This window comes from Struthio camelus, chromosome 3 (assembly GCF_040807025.1).
Source record: "Struthio camelus isolate bStrCam1 chromosome 3, bStrCam1.hap1, whole genome shotgun sequence".
NCBI classification, from domain to species: domain Eukaryota; kingdom Metazoa; phylum Chordata; class Aves; order Struthioniformes; family Struthionidae; genus Struthio; species Struthio camelus.
Genome location: NC_090944.1, coordinates 94,490,190 through 94,508,185, shown reverse-complemented (window position 1 = coordinate 94,508,185; position 17,996 = coordinate 94,490,190). Strand labels below are relative to the sequence as shown.

The following is a 17,996-nucleotide window of genomic DNA, read 5'->3' as shown; positions in this document are numbered from 1 at the left end:
ACTTTCATCAGGTCCTTTTTGTTCAGCTGTCTCATTTGTGAGATGGAAGGAACAATACTGTTTAGAGATAAAAACATGCTACAGGGGTAGTGATGGTGTTTTGCAGTGCGAGATAAAAGACCATTCCTTTATTTCCCTGGAAGTGAATGTAATGTTAGTAAACTGTGCCAGTTGCTCACCACTTGTGGGGGAAGTCTTTTGTTACATGCAATTGAATAAACCTGGAGTAATGTCAGAGGCTCTGCACTTGATGTAGCCTAGTCCAGTTTGCTCAAGCCACCTGTCAAAATCCCCAAAGATTTCTCAGCTGCTTCTTACAAATTGCTTCCAGATGCCCATCGTCCCTAGGACCCATGCTCCTTGCCACCAAACTGGGCAACATGTTCCCAAGTGGCAGTGTCATTTTTCCTGCATGGCACCTCAGGTGTGATCTTGAAATACTGATTCTGTGGATGAGTTTATGCATTGGAAATCTGGTGCATTGGTGTTGGGGATGATCGTCAGCAATGGAGCCAAGTGACCCAGTGCTAGCTGCGCTGCTGATAGAGAAGCACTCTTTACAACACTATCACTGATGGTGTGGGGTCAGATGTGAACTCAGTCTCAGATGTCTCTTCAGCTACACTGCTCCAAGTAGGCTTCTCCTATTCAAGGTCTTTCTGCTACTGACTGAGGGAAATCTGTGCCTGATCACAGCTGTCAGCTCTGGGTAAGGCTTTTAGGTAGATGAAGTTAAGATAGTAGTTCAGTTTCTGTGTCTGCTAAGTCCTGGGCCTCTTTTCTCACCCTGCCAGTGCAGGTGTTGCTTAAGGGTACTTACCAGGAGGTAGTCAAAGAAACAGGTTTTGTGGTACAACAGTTGTTCAGGGGATACTGGTTTGAGATTCCAATTCCTTTATAGTTAATGTTGAGATGGGCTTTGTGAAATCACAGTTCCTTCTTGTAGAAGTAGAAAATACAGTGTCTGTTATTCTAATCCTTGAAAGAAAACCAATTATGAAAATAGTGCACTCTGATTTTTTTACCACTGAATTTTACTCATAAAACTGAGTGGTGGGATGCAGTTTTTGTGTGACTCGAGAGAGGGATTAATGGGGATTGATGCCTTTAGAAGTTGGAAGAGATATGAACTCTTACTTAAAATAAAACTATGTGGACCTGCTTATAGCATACATTTTTGTTTTAAATAGGTATAAGATGGTCTTTTCGTTATTAACTAGCAAAGTTTATATAAACTGATTTTTAAAAACTAAAATCTTGCCCTCAGTAATCATTAGAGTGCCTGTTTTGGGGAAATATTCTATATTTTTGCCCCCGCCAAGTATATTTATTCCGTATGTTTTGCTGGGAGTTGTTCCCTTTTTGTGGAATGTGTGATAATATTGGAGCTATACGATAAAGTTACATACACCTTCTAGTTGTATTCTTCTTTGGATTTCACCAAATGAATTATATTATGGGATTTGATATATGCTAGACAGCACTAGCTGCCATAGTGATTGCAGGAAAATTGATTAACGAATTAAGCCAGTAACAGGCGGTGCGCACCGGGGGTGAGTGGGGGGTCCGGCCCTGTTCCTCTTCTTCCTCAGTGGCCTGGATGATGGGGCAGAGAGCACCCTCAGCAAGTTGGCTGCTGGATGAAATTAGTACAGACGGTAACTAACTGATATCAGTCAAGGAACAAAGTGAATGGCTTCACTATTTCCACAGGGCTGTGTGCCTTATCTTAATTAACAGAAAAAAAGATGGAGGGGGAAGGGGAGATTTGGGCCAAGTGCTGCAAAAGCGATCATTTTGAGAAAAGAAAATACCTAACATTTGTTCTCTTTTACCCACAAATGAGGCAATCATAATTCACCTGTGCTGCAGAAATAGCATTGCATTACAAAGGCATATGGTAGGTCCACTGACATAATTCAAGCTCCAATTTCGCTGGAAGGCAGTGCAGTTTTACTCATTTCACCATGGTTTCAGACGTTGCTGAATGATGAGTTTGGTTTGGCTTGATTTGTCCTCATTTGCATTGGATGCTTTATGTGTTTGAAGGTAGAAGAGATGCTTACCGATGGACGGCGAATCATCACTTTCCGCAATGGTACCAAAAAAGAGATCAGTGCTGATAAAAGGATGACAGTGGTTAGTTTTTTCAATGGAGATGTAAAGAAGATCATGCCAGATCAGAGAGTGGTGTGTAGCATTTGCTTTTTCTTTAAGAAAAATTAAATGATTAAGTGATTTGTCCTACAAGGTTCTACCATTTGTGTTGCTCTGTCATTTTTGGGAGAAATTGATTAGTTGATTTAATAAATCTGAAAACAGAGGCTGCTCTCCATACAAGGATAAGAATGGAAGGAGGTTGAAGGAACAGTCTTGGAAGGAACAACTGGGTAGCTGGCTAACCAGGCCAAGGGAGACTGAAAGAAGACAAAAGGCAGGGGCAGCTACTTCAAGCAAGGACTGACACATACATTTGTATGTTAGGTACCACAGAGGGTTCTTCCCTCCAGGTACTATGTATTTATAAATAGTTAATATTAATATGAGCTAGAGTGGAAGTGAATGAGTCTTTGGTGAGAGTGCAAACATTTTAAATTGATGGTGCATGGGTGGGAGCTAGAGCAAAAAGGTGGATCACTTTCATCAGTGGACTATTCTGTTGTACTTTATCCAGAGGAAAGTAGCAAAACCTAGACACATCCATAAGGAGTGGAGTGATTATGAGTTAGGACTAGAAATGCAAACATGGCTACTTGTATGGATGGCAGATACTGAAAATGACCTTGAAATGACTTTTCTAAGATGGCTTATTTTTAAGCACGTTGTTGTGACTGAATCTGCTCATGCAAATATTGTGAACATGCTGCAAACACTTCACTCTCCTTTCAGATTTATTATTATGCAGATGCACAGACAACCCACACTGCTTATCCAAATGGCCTGGAGGTGCTGCAGTTCCCTAATAATCAGATAGGTATGCAAGAGCTTATGAATGTGAACTGTGTGTGCAGGAAGGGTTTTTTGTTTTTTTTTTATGAAAGTGATGTCTGATTCTGACTCCTCAATTTGCATTGTATTTGTATTTGACTTCCAATATGTTTCATGCTCAGGTTCATCCTACAAAGCAAAGATAACAATGAGGTGCTAATGCATTGCTTTTATTTCCAATTATCTGATTATTTGATTTTTTTTAATTTCTCTAGTAACACATTGGATATCATTTCCATCCTCACTACCATATCCCCAAAAATCTAGTTCTGTGTAAAGCAACATGAAAGAAATTGTAAATAGACTTTTTACATGTTTTTTCCCACAGAAAAACATCATCCTGATGGCACACAAGAAATTATATTCCCAGATCAGACAGTGAAATGCCTCTATAGTGGCGGACTCGAGGAAACTTTTTTTCCAGATGGTACAGTAGTAAAAGTAGCAAAGTAAGTCTTGTGCTAAATGACAGGAACTGGGCATTGGGCACAGGTACAATGGTACTGGCATTTAAAGCTATGATTGGATTTGGTGTGCTTGAGAAATTTCAGAACAAAAGGTGAAAGGATTTGGAAGGTGACTAGGGTTTTGCTCTAATGAGGCACTGAAAACTGTTGACTTCTTGAATCATAGGTGATAATTTATTTCAGGCAAAGTGACCATGAACTGTTCCTGATTTAGTTCCATGTAACTTTGCACTTGCCTTGTACATCAGGCCAGGATTACTGTGTAACTTGCACGACACGGGAGAGACAGTTCTCTGTGTTAACAGTGCGGGCACTGAAGGACTCCGAATGAGGACTTCTGAACTTATTGCTAGTTTTTTGACTCAGTTTCTGATCCTGGGCAAGACACTTCAAATATTGCCTCTCTATTCCTCTGTGTAAAATTAAGACTAATGATATTAGAACCTACTTATGCATGTCCCTTGCGGGCTTAGGGACTATACTGTTGCAAAAATAGATTTCCTGCTTGCAAAATGCCTTGAGATCCCTGCATGAAGAATTCTGCAGGATCTGCAGATCCTGCCACCATTAGGTGGTATTTTACATACTGAAGAATCCTTGTGGTGATCTCATATTGTAATATCTGATCTGTAATGCCATCCCATGTAAATTCTGAGGTGACCTGCAACCCGAGAAATTTTCCAGCTGATGTTATTTTTCACTTTTACTGTGTCACACGAGATAGATCACTGAGAGAAGCTGGCAACAGATAGAGCCTTCCCCTGGCAGAGGTTTATATATCTTCTGACCTAGCTTTATCCTCTTTGGGAAGGGAAGATTTTGGTTGCATGTTATTGTCCTATGCTCGACCCATACATCACAAGAAAGATTAATTGTGAAGGAGCTAGGGTGCCTGTAGCTCCTCTGTCTTGTGGCTTTTTCCATGCATGTCCAGTATCTCGCCTTCATCGCTGTTAAAGGCTGACGCTTTGGAGGTAGTCCAAGGAGGGGCGGTGTTTCTGCAGGTTTCTACTATGTTTTTATAGTACTCCTCATGAAGTATATTTGATGGTTGGGCAGTGCTACTTTGCTGTGTATATTTGGATCTTCTGATTGGTTTGCTTTGCTTTCAGGAATGGAGATAAAACAGTGGTATTCAGCAATGGTCAGAAGGAGATCCACACCGTGCAGTTTAAGAGGCGGGAATACCCAGATGGCACTGTAAAGACTGTCTACTCCAATGGAAGACAGGAAACGAAGTATGCTTCTGGACGGGTTCGAATCAAAGATGAAGAGGGTAATATCATTCTAGAGAAGAAGTGATTCCTCCCCTTGAAGAGCAGCACTGTACACAACTGGCTCAACCCAGTTTCTCTGTAGGATTTAATATATCCACCCCTTGGGCATATATGATTGTTAATATGGATCTTTCTTTCTATCCATAATGCTTTTCTGTTCCTTAAAATAATTAAGGGTAGAACTTGTGAAGCAGTGAAAATCACCACTTCTGTTGGAATAAATTAAGGATAAAACTCTTAATAGACTATGTCCTGTACATTTATATATTAAAATAATATGCCACAAAAAAAATAATATATATATATCTAGAGAGAGAGAGAGAGATAGACAGATAGCTAACTGGATGGAGATTTCTTTACTTCTGTGTTCTGGGGTTATGGAGGAAGGGGAAGGACTAGAAGGCTGAGCATAAGCTTATTTTGCCTAAATTACTTTAGAGCACAGGGTCAAAACTGATGAGGAAGACTTAAACCTTGTGAAATGAATGGATAGGTCTGCAGGGTTAAAATTTACTGTGGTTCAGTGACTGGTGCTTACTTTGGATTAAGCACCCCTTACTCTTTACCCGAATGAAATGTTTCTTGAGTGAGACTTTAAAAGAAACGCAGTTGTGCCCTCTCTGTGTAACATTAAAATGCCTGTAGTACTTCTCATCAGTATTTGTTCCATGATACTGGTCACATTTTCCCTTTTTGTTTTTGTGCTAGTTGGTTACAAAAGTGACTGCGATTAAGGAGCATGGCATAAGAATCTCAAATCTACAAAGCATTTGGGGTTCTTTGGAGAAAAGGATATCAAATCAGTGTGAGGTTTTACCATTCTTATTGTTCCACATGGTAGGTCCAATTCATCAGTTGAAAATATAACACAGTCTTTAATGTAAATGAAGTTTCTCAAGGTTAAAGAGAACCAAAGTCGTCTTGGGTCAGATCATCCTCTGGGGAGAGAATTGTTGCCTATTGAGCAGAGGTGAACTGACTGATTTTTAGAAGAGGACCTGGAGTATCTTCTAGTTTGGGCAAATATGTTTTGTTCATCATCTCTCCTTCAAATTAAATGGCTTCAGTCTAGCTTTCAGAATTCATTCGTGGGATCAAACACTAGGCTAGAGCCAAAAAGCACTTAGAAACTTTTTCCTTCATAATGCCAGGGGCACTACCCTTTTTGTTGAATGGCTCAGTGCCTCCATCACTCCCTCCAGAATCAGAAGATCTGGGTTTCATATTCCACCTACTGTTGATCCTCAGAGGAGGTAAGCAGAGGAGTGCCTGAACAGAGATATAATTTGGATACCAAGTTGCTTGAGACTTCCAAGGCCAAAGTATTTTGGAGAGTTCATAGAACTGAACTTCTGGAACATGGAATAGTCCAGTTAAATATTGGAGAAAAAAGATTTTATTGTGAGGGTGGTCAAATACTGGAACAGGCTGCCCAGAGAGGTTGTGGAATCTCCATCCTTGGAGCTGTTCAAGACTTGACTGGACACAGCCCTCAGTAATCTGATCTAATTAGACCTGCTTTGAGTGGAGAAGTTGTACTGAATGGCTTCTGGGGGTCCCTTCCAACCTAAATTATTCTGTGATTCTGTGATCATAATCTGATACCTTTGTCTTTTGCATTTGAAGTCAAAAATTAATGTTTATTCCATCCTGGTCATTATTCCAGATGAAACAGCCCTTCCCTCTTCCCCCAGCAGTCTTTCTCCAGACCTTATCTGTGTTGCTTTGCTTTTGAATTAACCTCCTCTACTACTGCCTCTATTCTTCTGGTATTGTAGAAATATTTCTGGTCAGTGAATCTCTGCAGTTTCAAGGTTCTTTGGATTGCAGTTTGTACCTAGGGGAATTAATCATTTATCAGATGCTGCTTTCAGCTGCCTTTCCCAGGGACTGTCTGTCCATCATCTGTCTTGAATTTTTCTAAAGCACTGAAGCATCTCCCCTGTAGAACTCAGCTCATTAGCTGCCCAGTGACTGAGAAGACCAATTATCTCCTCATGGCCTGCAAATTCCTTTTGCAAGAAACACACTTTCAGAGCATGCTACTTTAGCCTTTTCTCACACCTAAATGCAAAATAACTGCAAGATTAGGGAACTGCTCTTTCTTGTGTTCAGTTTCCAGTGGGTCAGACTACCAACAAATGGGCATTCAAATTACAGAGCCTCTTTGGAAGTTATAGACTTAACAGAACAAGAAGTGTTATTAATATTAAACGTACACATGCTGCAATCTATGGATTTAATTATGAAGTTCTAGACATCCATGCAATTTGATGGTGTGATAACATAATTGCATTGTTTTTCTTTTACCCCTGCATAACAAAGAAACTATTAATAAACCTGTGCCTTTCACTACCGAGGTATTTAATACGTTTTATGTGCTTTGTAAAAGGAAACTCTAATTAAAGAATTCTGAGAGATCATTCTTTTCCATGCTTTTTACTAGGAATTTCAGTTAATTGCTGACTGAAACAAATCTAATTTTTTTTCCTCAATTAATCATCACAACAAAGGTGAATGTGAAGATCTATTTTCAGTGTGATGGGGAAAAATAATGTGATACTAACATTTTCCAAAGGAACGCCATTTTTATTCTCAGGAATTCCTTTTTAACAAAAGGTCTTTGTTCTGCAGCTAATATGCTGACGATTTCTTTTTTTCTACAGTACTTTGGAAAATTTGCAACTTCTACCCTTAAACCATAGTTTACCATTCAGAAATTTATATGTATTATCTCTTCTAATTGTAAATTGAATAAGGGAGTAATCTTGTTTGTATGCTGCTTGCTCCTTGGTATCATTAAGCACTCTCAGAGCTCACTGTAGTTGCAGGAAGCATTCATGTTCTGCATTAATGAGACCTACAGTCCCGCATAGGTGTAACGCTTAGGGGATATGCATAAGCACCTCAGTCTCTGAAACTGTGTGCACGCAGATATGCATGTGTGCAAACACCTGGCTCACACGTGCATACCTTGCTTACTCCTGCTTCCATGGCTTTTATGATAGTACGTAAGTATGGGCCTGATACTACTTTCTGGAAAATCAGTGGCAAAACTTTCATGGGTGGAATCAAAGGTGCAGGATCAAGACCTGTGGAAATATGCAGATTCCCCAGATACGCAGTACATGGGTGCTGCGTTTTAGAAAGGCAAGTGCAGATAGAATTCTAGAAACCTGTCTGAAACTTTGATCTGTAACCTGTTTGCAAACTATATAGTACAAGAATAGAGTATGTACTATACAGTACAGTATATTCTTTTGGAATATATCTAAATAACAAATATATTGAACATCTAGGCTTCTTTCATAAAACTGTGCCTGTGATGCAGCTAAATATGTGTAGTACATACAAAGAATAAATCAAACTAATCATGTGATTAGTTTCTAATCATGTGCAGAGGAACGCCCCCAGGTATATTTATTTGTCAGTGGAACGCCTCCTTTCTTGCACTTAGTGAGGTCTAATAAACAAACTTTTAATGTCTTTTATCAAAAAGCCTGCAGAATAGTTCACCTATCCCTGTAAAATATCCAACACAATACCATTTTCCATCTACCTTTGGCCAACTTCCAAATAGTATGTTTCACCCTAAGTATGAAGCAAATTACACTGCTGAGGGCTGGCCACAAAAGCTACTTTCAAGCCAGCCTGTAGCCTTTATATGAAGGAAATCATATCTTGCCGCAACCTGAGCAGCAAACTGCTAATTAGTATTTGAAAAGTATTTGTAAAGTTCAGAGAGCAGATTTTTTTTTCCTTTCTACACATGCTCCTGCTGTCAGTTACCTGTGTGGTGTAAAGGGCATCAGGAACTATAAAGCCCTTTTCTATATATTTCATTGGTTACACCCTCGCTCTGAGAAATGTTTGAATGAGCTGGGATCAGGACACACTGCTTACAGTGTGCTTGCGTGGTCTGCTTACGCTGGCTTTCTCTGCTTGTGTTGTCTGGGTTGTTTGCATTTGCTAACATTGACAAAAGCATAGGAACTGTTTTGTGATTGCTGTCCTTCTCAATGTGCATAGAGTGATATTACATTATATAGCACATGTTCTCTGTGGAATGTGAAAAGAGAGGCCACTTCTCACACAATTATGTCTGGAAGATGTGCTGTAACACTTTGTAGAGCAAAGACAGTACTTTGAATTTCACGAAAAGTAAAAATGAGATACACGGAGCAATCAAAAATGAATGGAAGATATTTCTAATTTAAATTCTTACCTAACAGGTAAAAAATTCTCTTCTATTAAATCACTTAAGAGACGTTCTCATGCCAGTGCAGTGTACGTTGCAGGCATCTCAGTCACACAGATTTCTGCAGATAGGTCTTTATCTGAAAGGAAATATCACAAACATTTTCCCAGTAAGGCTGGAATTCAGGATGTTATTGGTGAAATATTTGATTTTATTAAAACCAAACCTGTTTTGGTAGGATTCTACTCATTTTTTTTGATGAAATGTCACTGAGTATTATTAGTTTCCAGGGGAATTTTTGCTGAAGGAGCAAGAACAACTTACCTCTGAATGGTTATTCAGAGGATAAGAAACCCCCTAAAGAAGTGGAAATCGACTGGTTAAATCACTGCCTAATTTAAAACAGGAATTTAAATCTCTGCCTTTTCACAGTCCACAGAAGGTCTCTGGCCACTAGGATATCTCCTTTATTACCTTTTTTCTTCTTTCAAAAAAAATTAAAAGTTCACAGCTTTCATCCCAACGCAGAGCGGAAACATTCCTGAAATTTCTGAAAGTTTTGCAGACTAAGGGAACTATAGCTTTCCTGATGCTGCTTCTCACATGCATGTTAAGAAAAAAAGCTTTTTGTCCACTAGCTTAACCAACAACAGATTGAAAACCTCTTACAGGAAGGATGGCAGGAAGAAAAGTACTCTAAGGTCTTACTAATTTTGGCAGTACACAGTACTGAGGGTATTATTCAGCCAACAGGTTTTTTTTTAAGTTTTGTTTGTTGCTGTTTTTTCGAGAAAAGCCTTGGAATACTGACCTTGGTGAATGAGGACCCTACGAAACGAAATACGGAATTTTCCACTGTCTGTATGCTGTCTATATGTACAATGGCAAGCCAGATTTACACATAATCTTTTAAAGCTGTAATGTAACAAAGCTACAATAAAGCATAGAACCTACTATGCTTTGAGGGCGAGCCTACTAAGGATATAACAGTACTTTTGCCATCCAGCATCTGGCCATCAGTCCTACCAAGGCATTTTTTTTCAAGTACTGTTTTATAGTATAACAGCAATGGGTTTGTTGAAACAAGTGGCAGGAATTACTTTGGTTTGATAAAGACAAGACAGATACCTACATACCCAACATTGCTCTTGTTGTTTATGTTACAATTAGGAGTCCTTCCGATACTAATTATGACATGTATTACTGATCATTTTTCACAAGCTGATTCTCACATCTTATCTCCTCTACTTCTCTTGCTGCAAAGGCAATGGTAAAGTACAGCATGCATCAAGTATCGTAAGCAGCAATGGCTCTACCAGCTATAGCTGATTAGTTGTAGGCACACAAATAATCCAAACAGGTGTGGCTGCATATTTACTTCAACTGCAGCAGTATACATACCTACTTTGGAAAAGACAGCTCTCTTATCATTTTTGTCCTAGAGGGCCTATAGTGAACACATTTTTATGAATCCTTCAGGGAGGTGGAACACAGTGGGGAAACCTGAATTCTCTTCTTTCCATAGGTTTTCCAACATTAGGTGAAGCACACTACAGCCAGTATTTAACCTCTATTTTCAGTCAAATTTACTATGACTTCCAAAATTCACAGCGACTTCCAGAGTTACTTCCATTCAGTCAGCTGGGGGCACCAGAGATGTTCAAGGGAAGGATAGTATTTTTCGAATACTTCAGTTTAGTGGTTTTTTCCATGCTCAGTTTATCACTAAGGAAGTTTTACTGCAAGCAAAACAAAGCTACCTAACTGTTGCACCCATCAAATGGCTAATGCAGAGTCTGTGAGAGAGAGGCTTGATCTGGTGTTCTCAGTGTGATCTTGCAGTTTATATTCCCCCTCCAATATCAAATTTCTCTGTTAGCTTGGAAAATCTAATTACTGTGTTCTTCTTACTCAAGCAATCTACAAGGCCTTTTTGATTAAGAGTTTATTTGAGAAACAGACTGGAGCAGTATATAGTTTTTTTTTTTTTAATTGCGTTTCATAAGAATTTCTATAGAATACTACTGGTAATAAAATGAAAGCTATTTTATGTGACGGTATTTTTTCATACAGTGTAAAATTAATCTGTGAAAAGTAATATCAGGAAGCTCACAGGATTCTTCAATAACGTGATAGTTTTATAACTATTCATATAACTTGCACCTTTGTAAACTGAGCACATATTGAATGCTCCTAGGTGCAAACTGACCAGCTTCTTCAAGTCATAAAGCCCCCTTAGCCAGGAAAAGAAAAGAAACAAGGATCTCTGAGATCAAGCTTTGCTTATTATTTTTCTATTAATTATCAAAAATTGATGTTTTTGAGAATCTTTTGAGAAATGCAATTCTCCATTTTTATTTTGGGACTTTAAAAATTAGAAGAATTACTTTAAAGAATTATTCAGTGCTTTCTATTTAAAAAATAATCTCTCATGGTAATTGCTAAATTACAAGATCAATTTCTAAATTGTGTATGGCTTAAGATGTCTCTGTTTCTGATGCAATTTCAGTGTACCTCTACCACCTTCCAGCTAAAGATAGCATTTATTATATGTCTAACAGATAATCCCATGAAGTTACACAGAAGTTAAAGAGTCTACCCTTTTCTTTGTCTTCTGCTTTTTTGATGGCAACTGTTTGTTCACTAACTTGTTTATTTCCTGTATGATGCTCTTTACATCTGTCCCATCCCTGGAAGCTTGAAGTGCAGCTTCATTAAAAGGAAAAATAAGGACAAAATCTCCTACTCGGGGGATAGGCCTCTGGTCTTTATCAGAGAGAAAATAGGGGTGTGTGGTTAATTTACAGTTCCAGAAATCAGGTGTAGGTAACCAGCGGCTGGGTTGAGCAAACTGGTGTGGATAATGCACAGCTTCTGGGAGTTGCTTGCTTTTTGCTTCAGCTTTTGCTTGGGAGGATGTTTTTGGCATGTTCATCCTTTCCCGTAGCTGCGAAGTCAGTGTTTTCCTTGGGTGTCCTCTGGCAATTTTCTTAGTCTGGGTGACCACCTTATGAATTGATCCTTTTGCAACCTGCAAGGCAGATTGTACTGAAGAAGGAGCAGTGCATTCGGCCTCTCCTTGGCAAGTGTGTGAGTCAGGAGCCTCCTCCAGTGCACTTTCGCCAGGTGTGCTCAAGGGCACACGTGCTCTACCAGCTTTCGTCCCAGCCATTTGGTTTTGCCTGAGAGCATCAATTTGCTTGTAGTTCAGCAGTTCAACAATATCATGAAGAAGTTTTCTTTTCACAGTGGCATCAATGGAGCAGTCTAAACACAAGGCTGGATTGTAGTTGACTTCTAAAAGCCATGGCTTGAATTTGTCATCAATCAGGATGTCAAAGCCAAAGAGCTCAAAGCAATTGGAAGCTGCTGGTAAGGGGGTTACAGCAAGCAGGGTCAGCATCACAATGTTGTTGATCTTCTTCCAGAGGAGCAGGTCATCCACCCCATAAATTCGAAGGTAGGAACGAAATTTGCTGAATGTCCATTTGCAGCCACACCCAATACCTTCTTTATATTTTTTATATGAAGCTCCATATTTGTTGATGCTAGTATTTGTTAGGTGGGAAAAAACATTGTCCAATGAACTGAGGTCGAACTTTTCAGTGGCAAACCTCACCAGTCCTTCTTCGTAAGTGTAAATAGTGAGGGGGCAAAAACTTGTGACACACACATACAAGCGGAGATCCAGTTTATACCCTGAAATGAGCAAGGGGTTGCTAATATACTTCTGCACAATGACTGTACAGTCATATTCAAAGTCTTTAATGTCTTGAAAAATGAGTATTCCCCTTCCACGGGAGAGATCCACAGGCTTGCAAATCCAGTAGCTAGGTCTTCTACCCAGTGACTGTTTCTCCTTAAAATATTCTGCTATAAATTTGACATAGTCATTGGGCATGATGAATGCCACTGGACTAAATTCATATAGAGCTGATCCATATGCTCCTTTCATACGTTTCAGATGCCTTGCCAGATAGTCTTTTCTGGTGATCCTGACAGCTTCTGGGTAGTGATTGAGTCTCTGCCATGGTTTAATGCTGCAGTAGTCTGTCATACGGAAAGGGGAGTTCCGCCAGTACAGGTTCCAATCTGTATCATCTTGCTCTTTTTTGTCAAATTCAGTCCAGCCACGTTCCAGTAAAACCTCACGGACTATTGCAGGGACATTCTCATGGAGACGGAAAACCAAAGGCTTCAAGATCTCTCTTGCATCGTGGTGATCTGCCATCATCTAGATCTTATGAGCTGAAAAACAAAGTTATGAGGAAGAAAAAAATTAATGCCACATTGTGCTAGCAGTTATCAGCTTCATTGTATTCTTAATGCCTGCCACTCTCAGTGTATTAAAACATCTCACCTCTGTGCTTCTCAAGTCTGTGAGTGAGAAATCAAGTCAAAGGCTGCTTACTAAAGATATTTAAAAGGGTATTTATTTCACATAGCTGTAAAGCAACACAAAGCATTGACTGCTGCAGACTTATGTCTCCACACTTGCTTTATTTACTTTTTCTTTAAGGTAGCCTATTGCAGCAGTACTTGCCCCAAGGCTTTTGTAATTCATGGATACTTACTTTTTGACTTTTTTTCCCGTACTGCCTTCAGTCCATTGGCCGTAACTTTCCCTAATAAGACTTGTTTTGCACTGCTGCAGTGATGAGACATTTTATTCATGTATCATGTTGCCTGGTCCTGAGCAAACTCTTTTGGCTGAGATTGTAAGGCCTGATTCAAAACTGATGGCAGACAGTAGGAAAATTCTCATTGAATTCTAAATGCCGTTTTCTTCCTCTGAGAGCTGCTAATTAAACTAATTTATACTCTTCTGTTATTCTTCTGGTGAAGTCTTCCCCGGTTCCTGAAGAGCTGGGCACATTCTTCTCTCATGATTTCCCTCTCATGAAAATAATGTTCCAAAGAAATGTATGTGGACTCTGAATGAAAATACCATTTAACAGGATGTACAGTGGAAGCTGGTAATGGTTCCTGTCTATTCTTATGAGTGAGAAATGCACTTTGAGTTCTTTTGGGCATAGCAGTTTTCACATAAACAGTTCATGAAGTGTGCTCTTCCCTCCCCAGCTAGTTCAAAATACACAGGGCTAAAACTAAAAACCCTGTGCATCATACTGACTGATGGCACAGGGAACAAAATATTCAATGGTCCTGTAAACTAGAAAGCGTTGCTGTCTCTGTTTTTTTCTTTTCTGAAACCCTACAAAACTGTTCCCTAAGGATTAGACTCTGCATCTGGAGAGGAGAGCGTGTTTTGGATGAAAGAAGAGTGTGCTCTGCATCAGCCTGAGACAGCATTAACATACCTACCTCCTCCAAGGACGGAAGCTCCCCTCCAGGGTCAAGCTTTAAATTTTACTCATAGAAAACAGCAAGCAATGGAAATACAAAATGGGTGGAACATATCATAGATAAGACCGGGCAACTCCTGCTTGCATATAATCAGACTGATATCTCTGTTCTTTCTTTTCAAGTTAAGAATCATCACTCTGGAGTTTTAAACTCCGGAATGTGTAGCCCCTGCCTTCCAAACTACTATGGAAACCGAGGGCAGACATCGCACTTGGAAGCACTCAATGCAGCTGAGCTGGCCAGAGGTGTTTTTTTGGTAAAAAAAATTACAATTTGTTGAATTGGAAAGCTTTTTTCCTCAGGAAAAAAGTAATCTTTGCCAGCTTTTTTTCTGATTTGAATTTTAATTGTTTTGAAATTGTCAGAATATCTCATCATTTTTTTAAAAAGCCAGATTTGAGACCTTTGGTCCAGGAAGATTTTTATGTTTAAAAATTGCACTAATATAGTTTTAAAACTAAAAGCTCAAATATGAAATAAAATGTTTTACCATTATCAAAACGTTAGTTAACAGAATGCAAAAATTTTCTCATTGACAAAACAGTGTAAGATTCTCATTATTTCATTTGGATATGAAAAATAATGCAAAAAATCTTGCAGGATGAAAATATGTTTCACTCCTCACTCTGACATTTGGTGACCCTCTTGTATGATGTAACCATGCCTTAGCTGTCTGATGCGTTCTGCTGCTCTTAACTGATTCTCAGAGGTAACCACAAGGCAGTCACAGAGCTCTTCTGCAAGCGGTGATGTGAACGGAGATGGGAAGGGGATCCTCATCAATACAACACTGTGACCAAAACCAGAAGAGTCTCAAAAGAAGCTTGACAGGAGGGGAGTTGTAGAAGAGGGTCCAGGTTATATTTCAGGGAGGCAGGGAAGCAGGGCACTGGTATCAGAAGTATGTAGTTGCTTTACCACTGTTGCCACCACTGTAATGTGCAGGGAAAAAAGGCCCTAGACCATCTTATATCCTGTAGTGAGGGAATCAGTGCCTAAAAAAGGAAGGGATTTGGAGCAAGCTTTGGCCCAGGCTGTGTGAGGAATGATGGGAGTCCTCTTGGGAAGGGACCTTAGGCCTTGTTCAGGAGTATAGACTGTGGCCAAAATTTGTATTTATGTATATGATGATTCTCTTTTGGTGTTCTGAAGGCATTTTAGTAATGTGTAGTAATATATTTTATTGATGTTTTACAATCAGACTTGCAATATCTTTTCATCTTCAGGATCAAGCTAGTGTTGGAATTGAGCAAGATATTGATTGAGCAACTTGTACTGTGATTATTTCTTTGAAACCTCTTAGTGACCACAGAATCTCTCCAGGCCGCTCCTGCACGGATTGCACTTGCATTCATCTGGGTGAAACCTCTCCTTGGGTGAGGGATTTGTAGGGAATGGGAGAGACATGATAAGTAAGAACTGCAGTGCAGTCATGATGTAACAGGATTTTCCTCAATACCGTGAAGGGGAAAGTAGTCTTGCTGTGTATCTTGCAGTCAGTGCTTCTTTTCAGATCCCAGGAAATTGGTGGCTTGCTTCTGAGCTTGCACACACTCACGTGGTGGTCCCCGGAAATGTTTATTGTCTTTGTTTCCACTTTCTTTCCAAGGACTTCTCTTTCATGCCTGCTTGTTAAACAGCACTTTGTAAAAACATGATACAATTAAAAACTAAAATGTACAACAACTAAACAATTTTTTTAGTATCCATTTCAAATCCTTAGACAAAGATTATTAAATTTAAAAAAAAAGATTTAATTGGAGTAGCCATAATAAGCATCTGGATGAATCAGCTTACAGACTACAGTTGGATTTGTTTTTTCTGCGCGACTCAACATCGCTACTAGCAGGGTTTCAGTGAAAGGCACTGTTGCATGTGAATTCAGGGAGATGGTAAACCATGCCACCATGGTCTCCACTAGGTAATCGTAAATTAAACCATTAGTAATGTCTGAACAATGAAGCCTTCTTTGGTGTTTTGTCCATGTCAGCTTGTATCAGTGGAATATCTTTCATACCTCTGCTGTTCAGGGAGCAGTTTACAGGAAACTGGATGAACAAGGCTGGATATAACAGATGTCAGCTTCAAATTCCCTGGTAATTATGAGATACAAAGAAAACAAAACATTTTCACTAACAAAGAACACTTGCTTGCTTTTAAAGAAGTCATATCACTTATAAGCAATTTCTAACTGAAGTGTGATTAGCCAAAGAACTTTAGGAATAGGCATCGGTCTAAATGAGTGAACAGAAATTTCATTCACTTTACTCTGTATAAATGTGTGCTTAGATGAACACTCATCTCTTCATTCAGTGACATTTTGCCTGCATTCCCACAGGGTTTTCTTTTTAGCCCATTCTTCAGTAATTTTGAGATCCATCTGTGTATTTGCAGACATTCTTTCACAATGCAAACTCTAACAACTGCATTAAAATTTGACATCTACCTACAGTTGCTGCAGACTGACATGCAGAAAACATATTCCCTTTAGAAATAAAAGAATGCTGTTGTGCGTCTCTCGCAACTCCACATACTCCTGCAGTAATACTGACACTGCGACGCCAGCCAGAACTCCTGCCTTCATGCATTCAAGGAATGCATGTAAACTCAGAGGTTGCTTTTTCACGGCTACTTGGGATAGGTGCATGCATATCTGTTGCTCGTTTCGACACCTCTGTGAGGTAGTTACATTCTTTGGAAATATGTTCCTTGACAGTTAAGCATTAAAACAGTTTGTTTGCTGCGTTAATGTGGAATGTCGCTATAAAATTAAACTCAACAGACTGATGGGTAGTCTGTCGCATTAAGTCTTTAAGCCCTTGTGACCACAGGTCGTGTGTGCCGTGGATCTGGAGGCTGCCCACCTGGTGATTTAAGTTCAGCAATCACCATTATAATTATTTCTTTAGCTCATGACTTCTGCCTAGTAAGCAGCCGTATATTTGAAGGCTGCAAAGGATCGCTGGCTCATCTCGTTTCAAGCCCTGTATATCCCCGGCTATACAACGTCATCCAGTTATCCTTACGGACGACTAGTGTTTGATTAAAGTCAGGGCATAAAGGCTAACTCATTGATAACAGCGTTTTCTTTAAATGTAGGAGCTTTGATGGCACAAAGTCTGCGAGCAGCAGGATTATTATTAGTAGTATGAGTAGCATATTAGTAGTGTTATTAGTATTAAAGAAACTTTGCTAAAGGAGCAGGGGCGAGACCGAACAGGTACATACCGTGTTTGCATTAGCAGCTCTTGTCATTTAAAACGTGACCATTGACTATATTAGAGTCCCCAAAGCCCAGATGGGCTCGCTCCCACGGGGCGAGGCAGCGGCCCGGCCTCGCCTCACCTTCTGCCCCCGTCGCGGCTGGCTGGAAACTCGCGATTTCTGCCCAAACTGGGGCGAGCGAAAGGCTCGGGCAGGTCTCAGCCAGCCCCCCCCAACCTGATGAGGTGCACGTACCTCCCGCTGCTCCCCGGGGCACCGCTGCCGGCCCGGCGTGCCCACCGAGGCCTGCCGGCACCTGCGGGGCCTGGCCGCGCCGTGCCGCCGCTGGGGCCCGCGAGCCCGCGCGCGGGGAGAGGGTGAGGGGCCGCCTCGCCGTCGCTGTGCCGCGCCGCGCCGCCTCGCTCGGCGGGGCCAGCCGAGGGGCTCGCCGGCCGTTGCCTAGCAATCGGAAACGGTCGGCCGACACAAAGGCCA

At 40.3% G+C, this 17,996-nt stretch overlaps 2 protein-coding genes across 9 annotated transcripts in view; one reads left to right on the top strand and one right to left on the bottom strand.

The window, feature by feature from the left end:
• LOC104150624 (centromere protein J) overlaps nucleotides 1-7,087 on the top strand; it is a 48,219-nt gene extending 41,132 nt beyond the window's left edge. For all 5 annotated transcript variants that reach the window (XM_068939182.1, XM_068939181.1, XM_068939179.1 and 2 more), the window contains 4 exons: nucleotides 2,050-2,190; nucleotides 2,890-2,974; nucleotides 3,317-3,437; nucleotides 4,568-7,087. In XM_068939182.1, coding sequence (XP_068795283.1) covers nucleotides 2,050-2,190; nucleotides 2,890-2,974; nucleotides 3,317-3,437; nucleotides 4,568-4,757 — 537 coding nt within the window. In that variant the 3' untranslated portion in view covers nucleotides 4,758-7,087. The remainder of the gene's footprint in view (nucleotides 1-2,049; nucleotides 2,191-2,889; nucleotides 2,975-3,316; nucleotides 3,438-4,567) is intronic.
• Nucleotides 7,088-10,920: 3,833 nt separating this feature from the next.
• Nucleotides 10,921-17,845, bottom strand: TTLL2 (tubulin tyrosine ligase like 2). 4 transcript variants are annotated; one of them, XM_068939183.1, is made up of 3 exons: nucleotides 17,757-17,845; nucleotides 16,315-16,390; nucleotides 10,921-13,178 (listed from the first exon to the last, which is right to left on the bottom strand). In XM_068939183.1, exon 3 carries the CDS (start codon nucleotides 13,162-13,164, stop codon nucleotides 11,506-11,508), a length of 1,659 nt encoding a protein of 552 aa, XP_068795284.1. In that variant the 5' UTR covers nucleotides 13,165-13,178; nucleotides 16,315-16,390; nucleotides 17,757-17,845; the 3' UTR covers nucleotides 10,921-11,505. The 4 variants fall into 4 exon arrangements, 3 of the variants coding, with proteins under 3 accessions (XP_068795284.1, XP_009684177.1, XP_009684094.1); XM_009685799.2 differs by lacking the exon at nucleotides 17,757-17,845 and adding an exon at nucleotides 17,526-17,694 and having other exon boundaries at nucleotides 11,210-13,178; XM_009685882.2 differs by lacking the exons at nucleotides 16,315-16,390; nucleotides 17,757-17,845 and adding an exon at nucleotides 13,505-14,521.
• Between the last annotated feature and the right edge of the window lie 151 nt (nucleotides 17,846-17,996).

What these genes read in the sequence shown, in the direction of transcription:
- TTLL2 (XM_068939183.1), bottom strand. Translation starts at nt 13,164, where the DNA reads ATGATGGCAGATCACCACGATGCAAGAGAGATCTTGAAGCCTTTGGTT.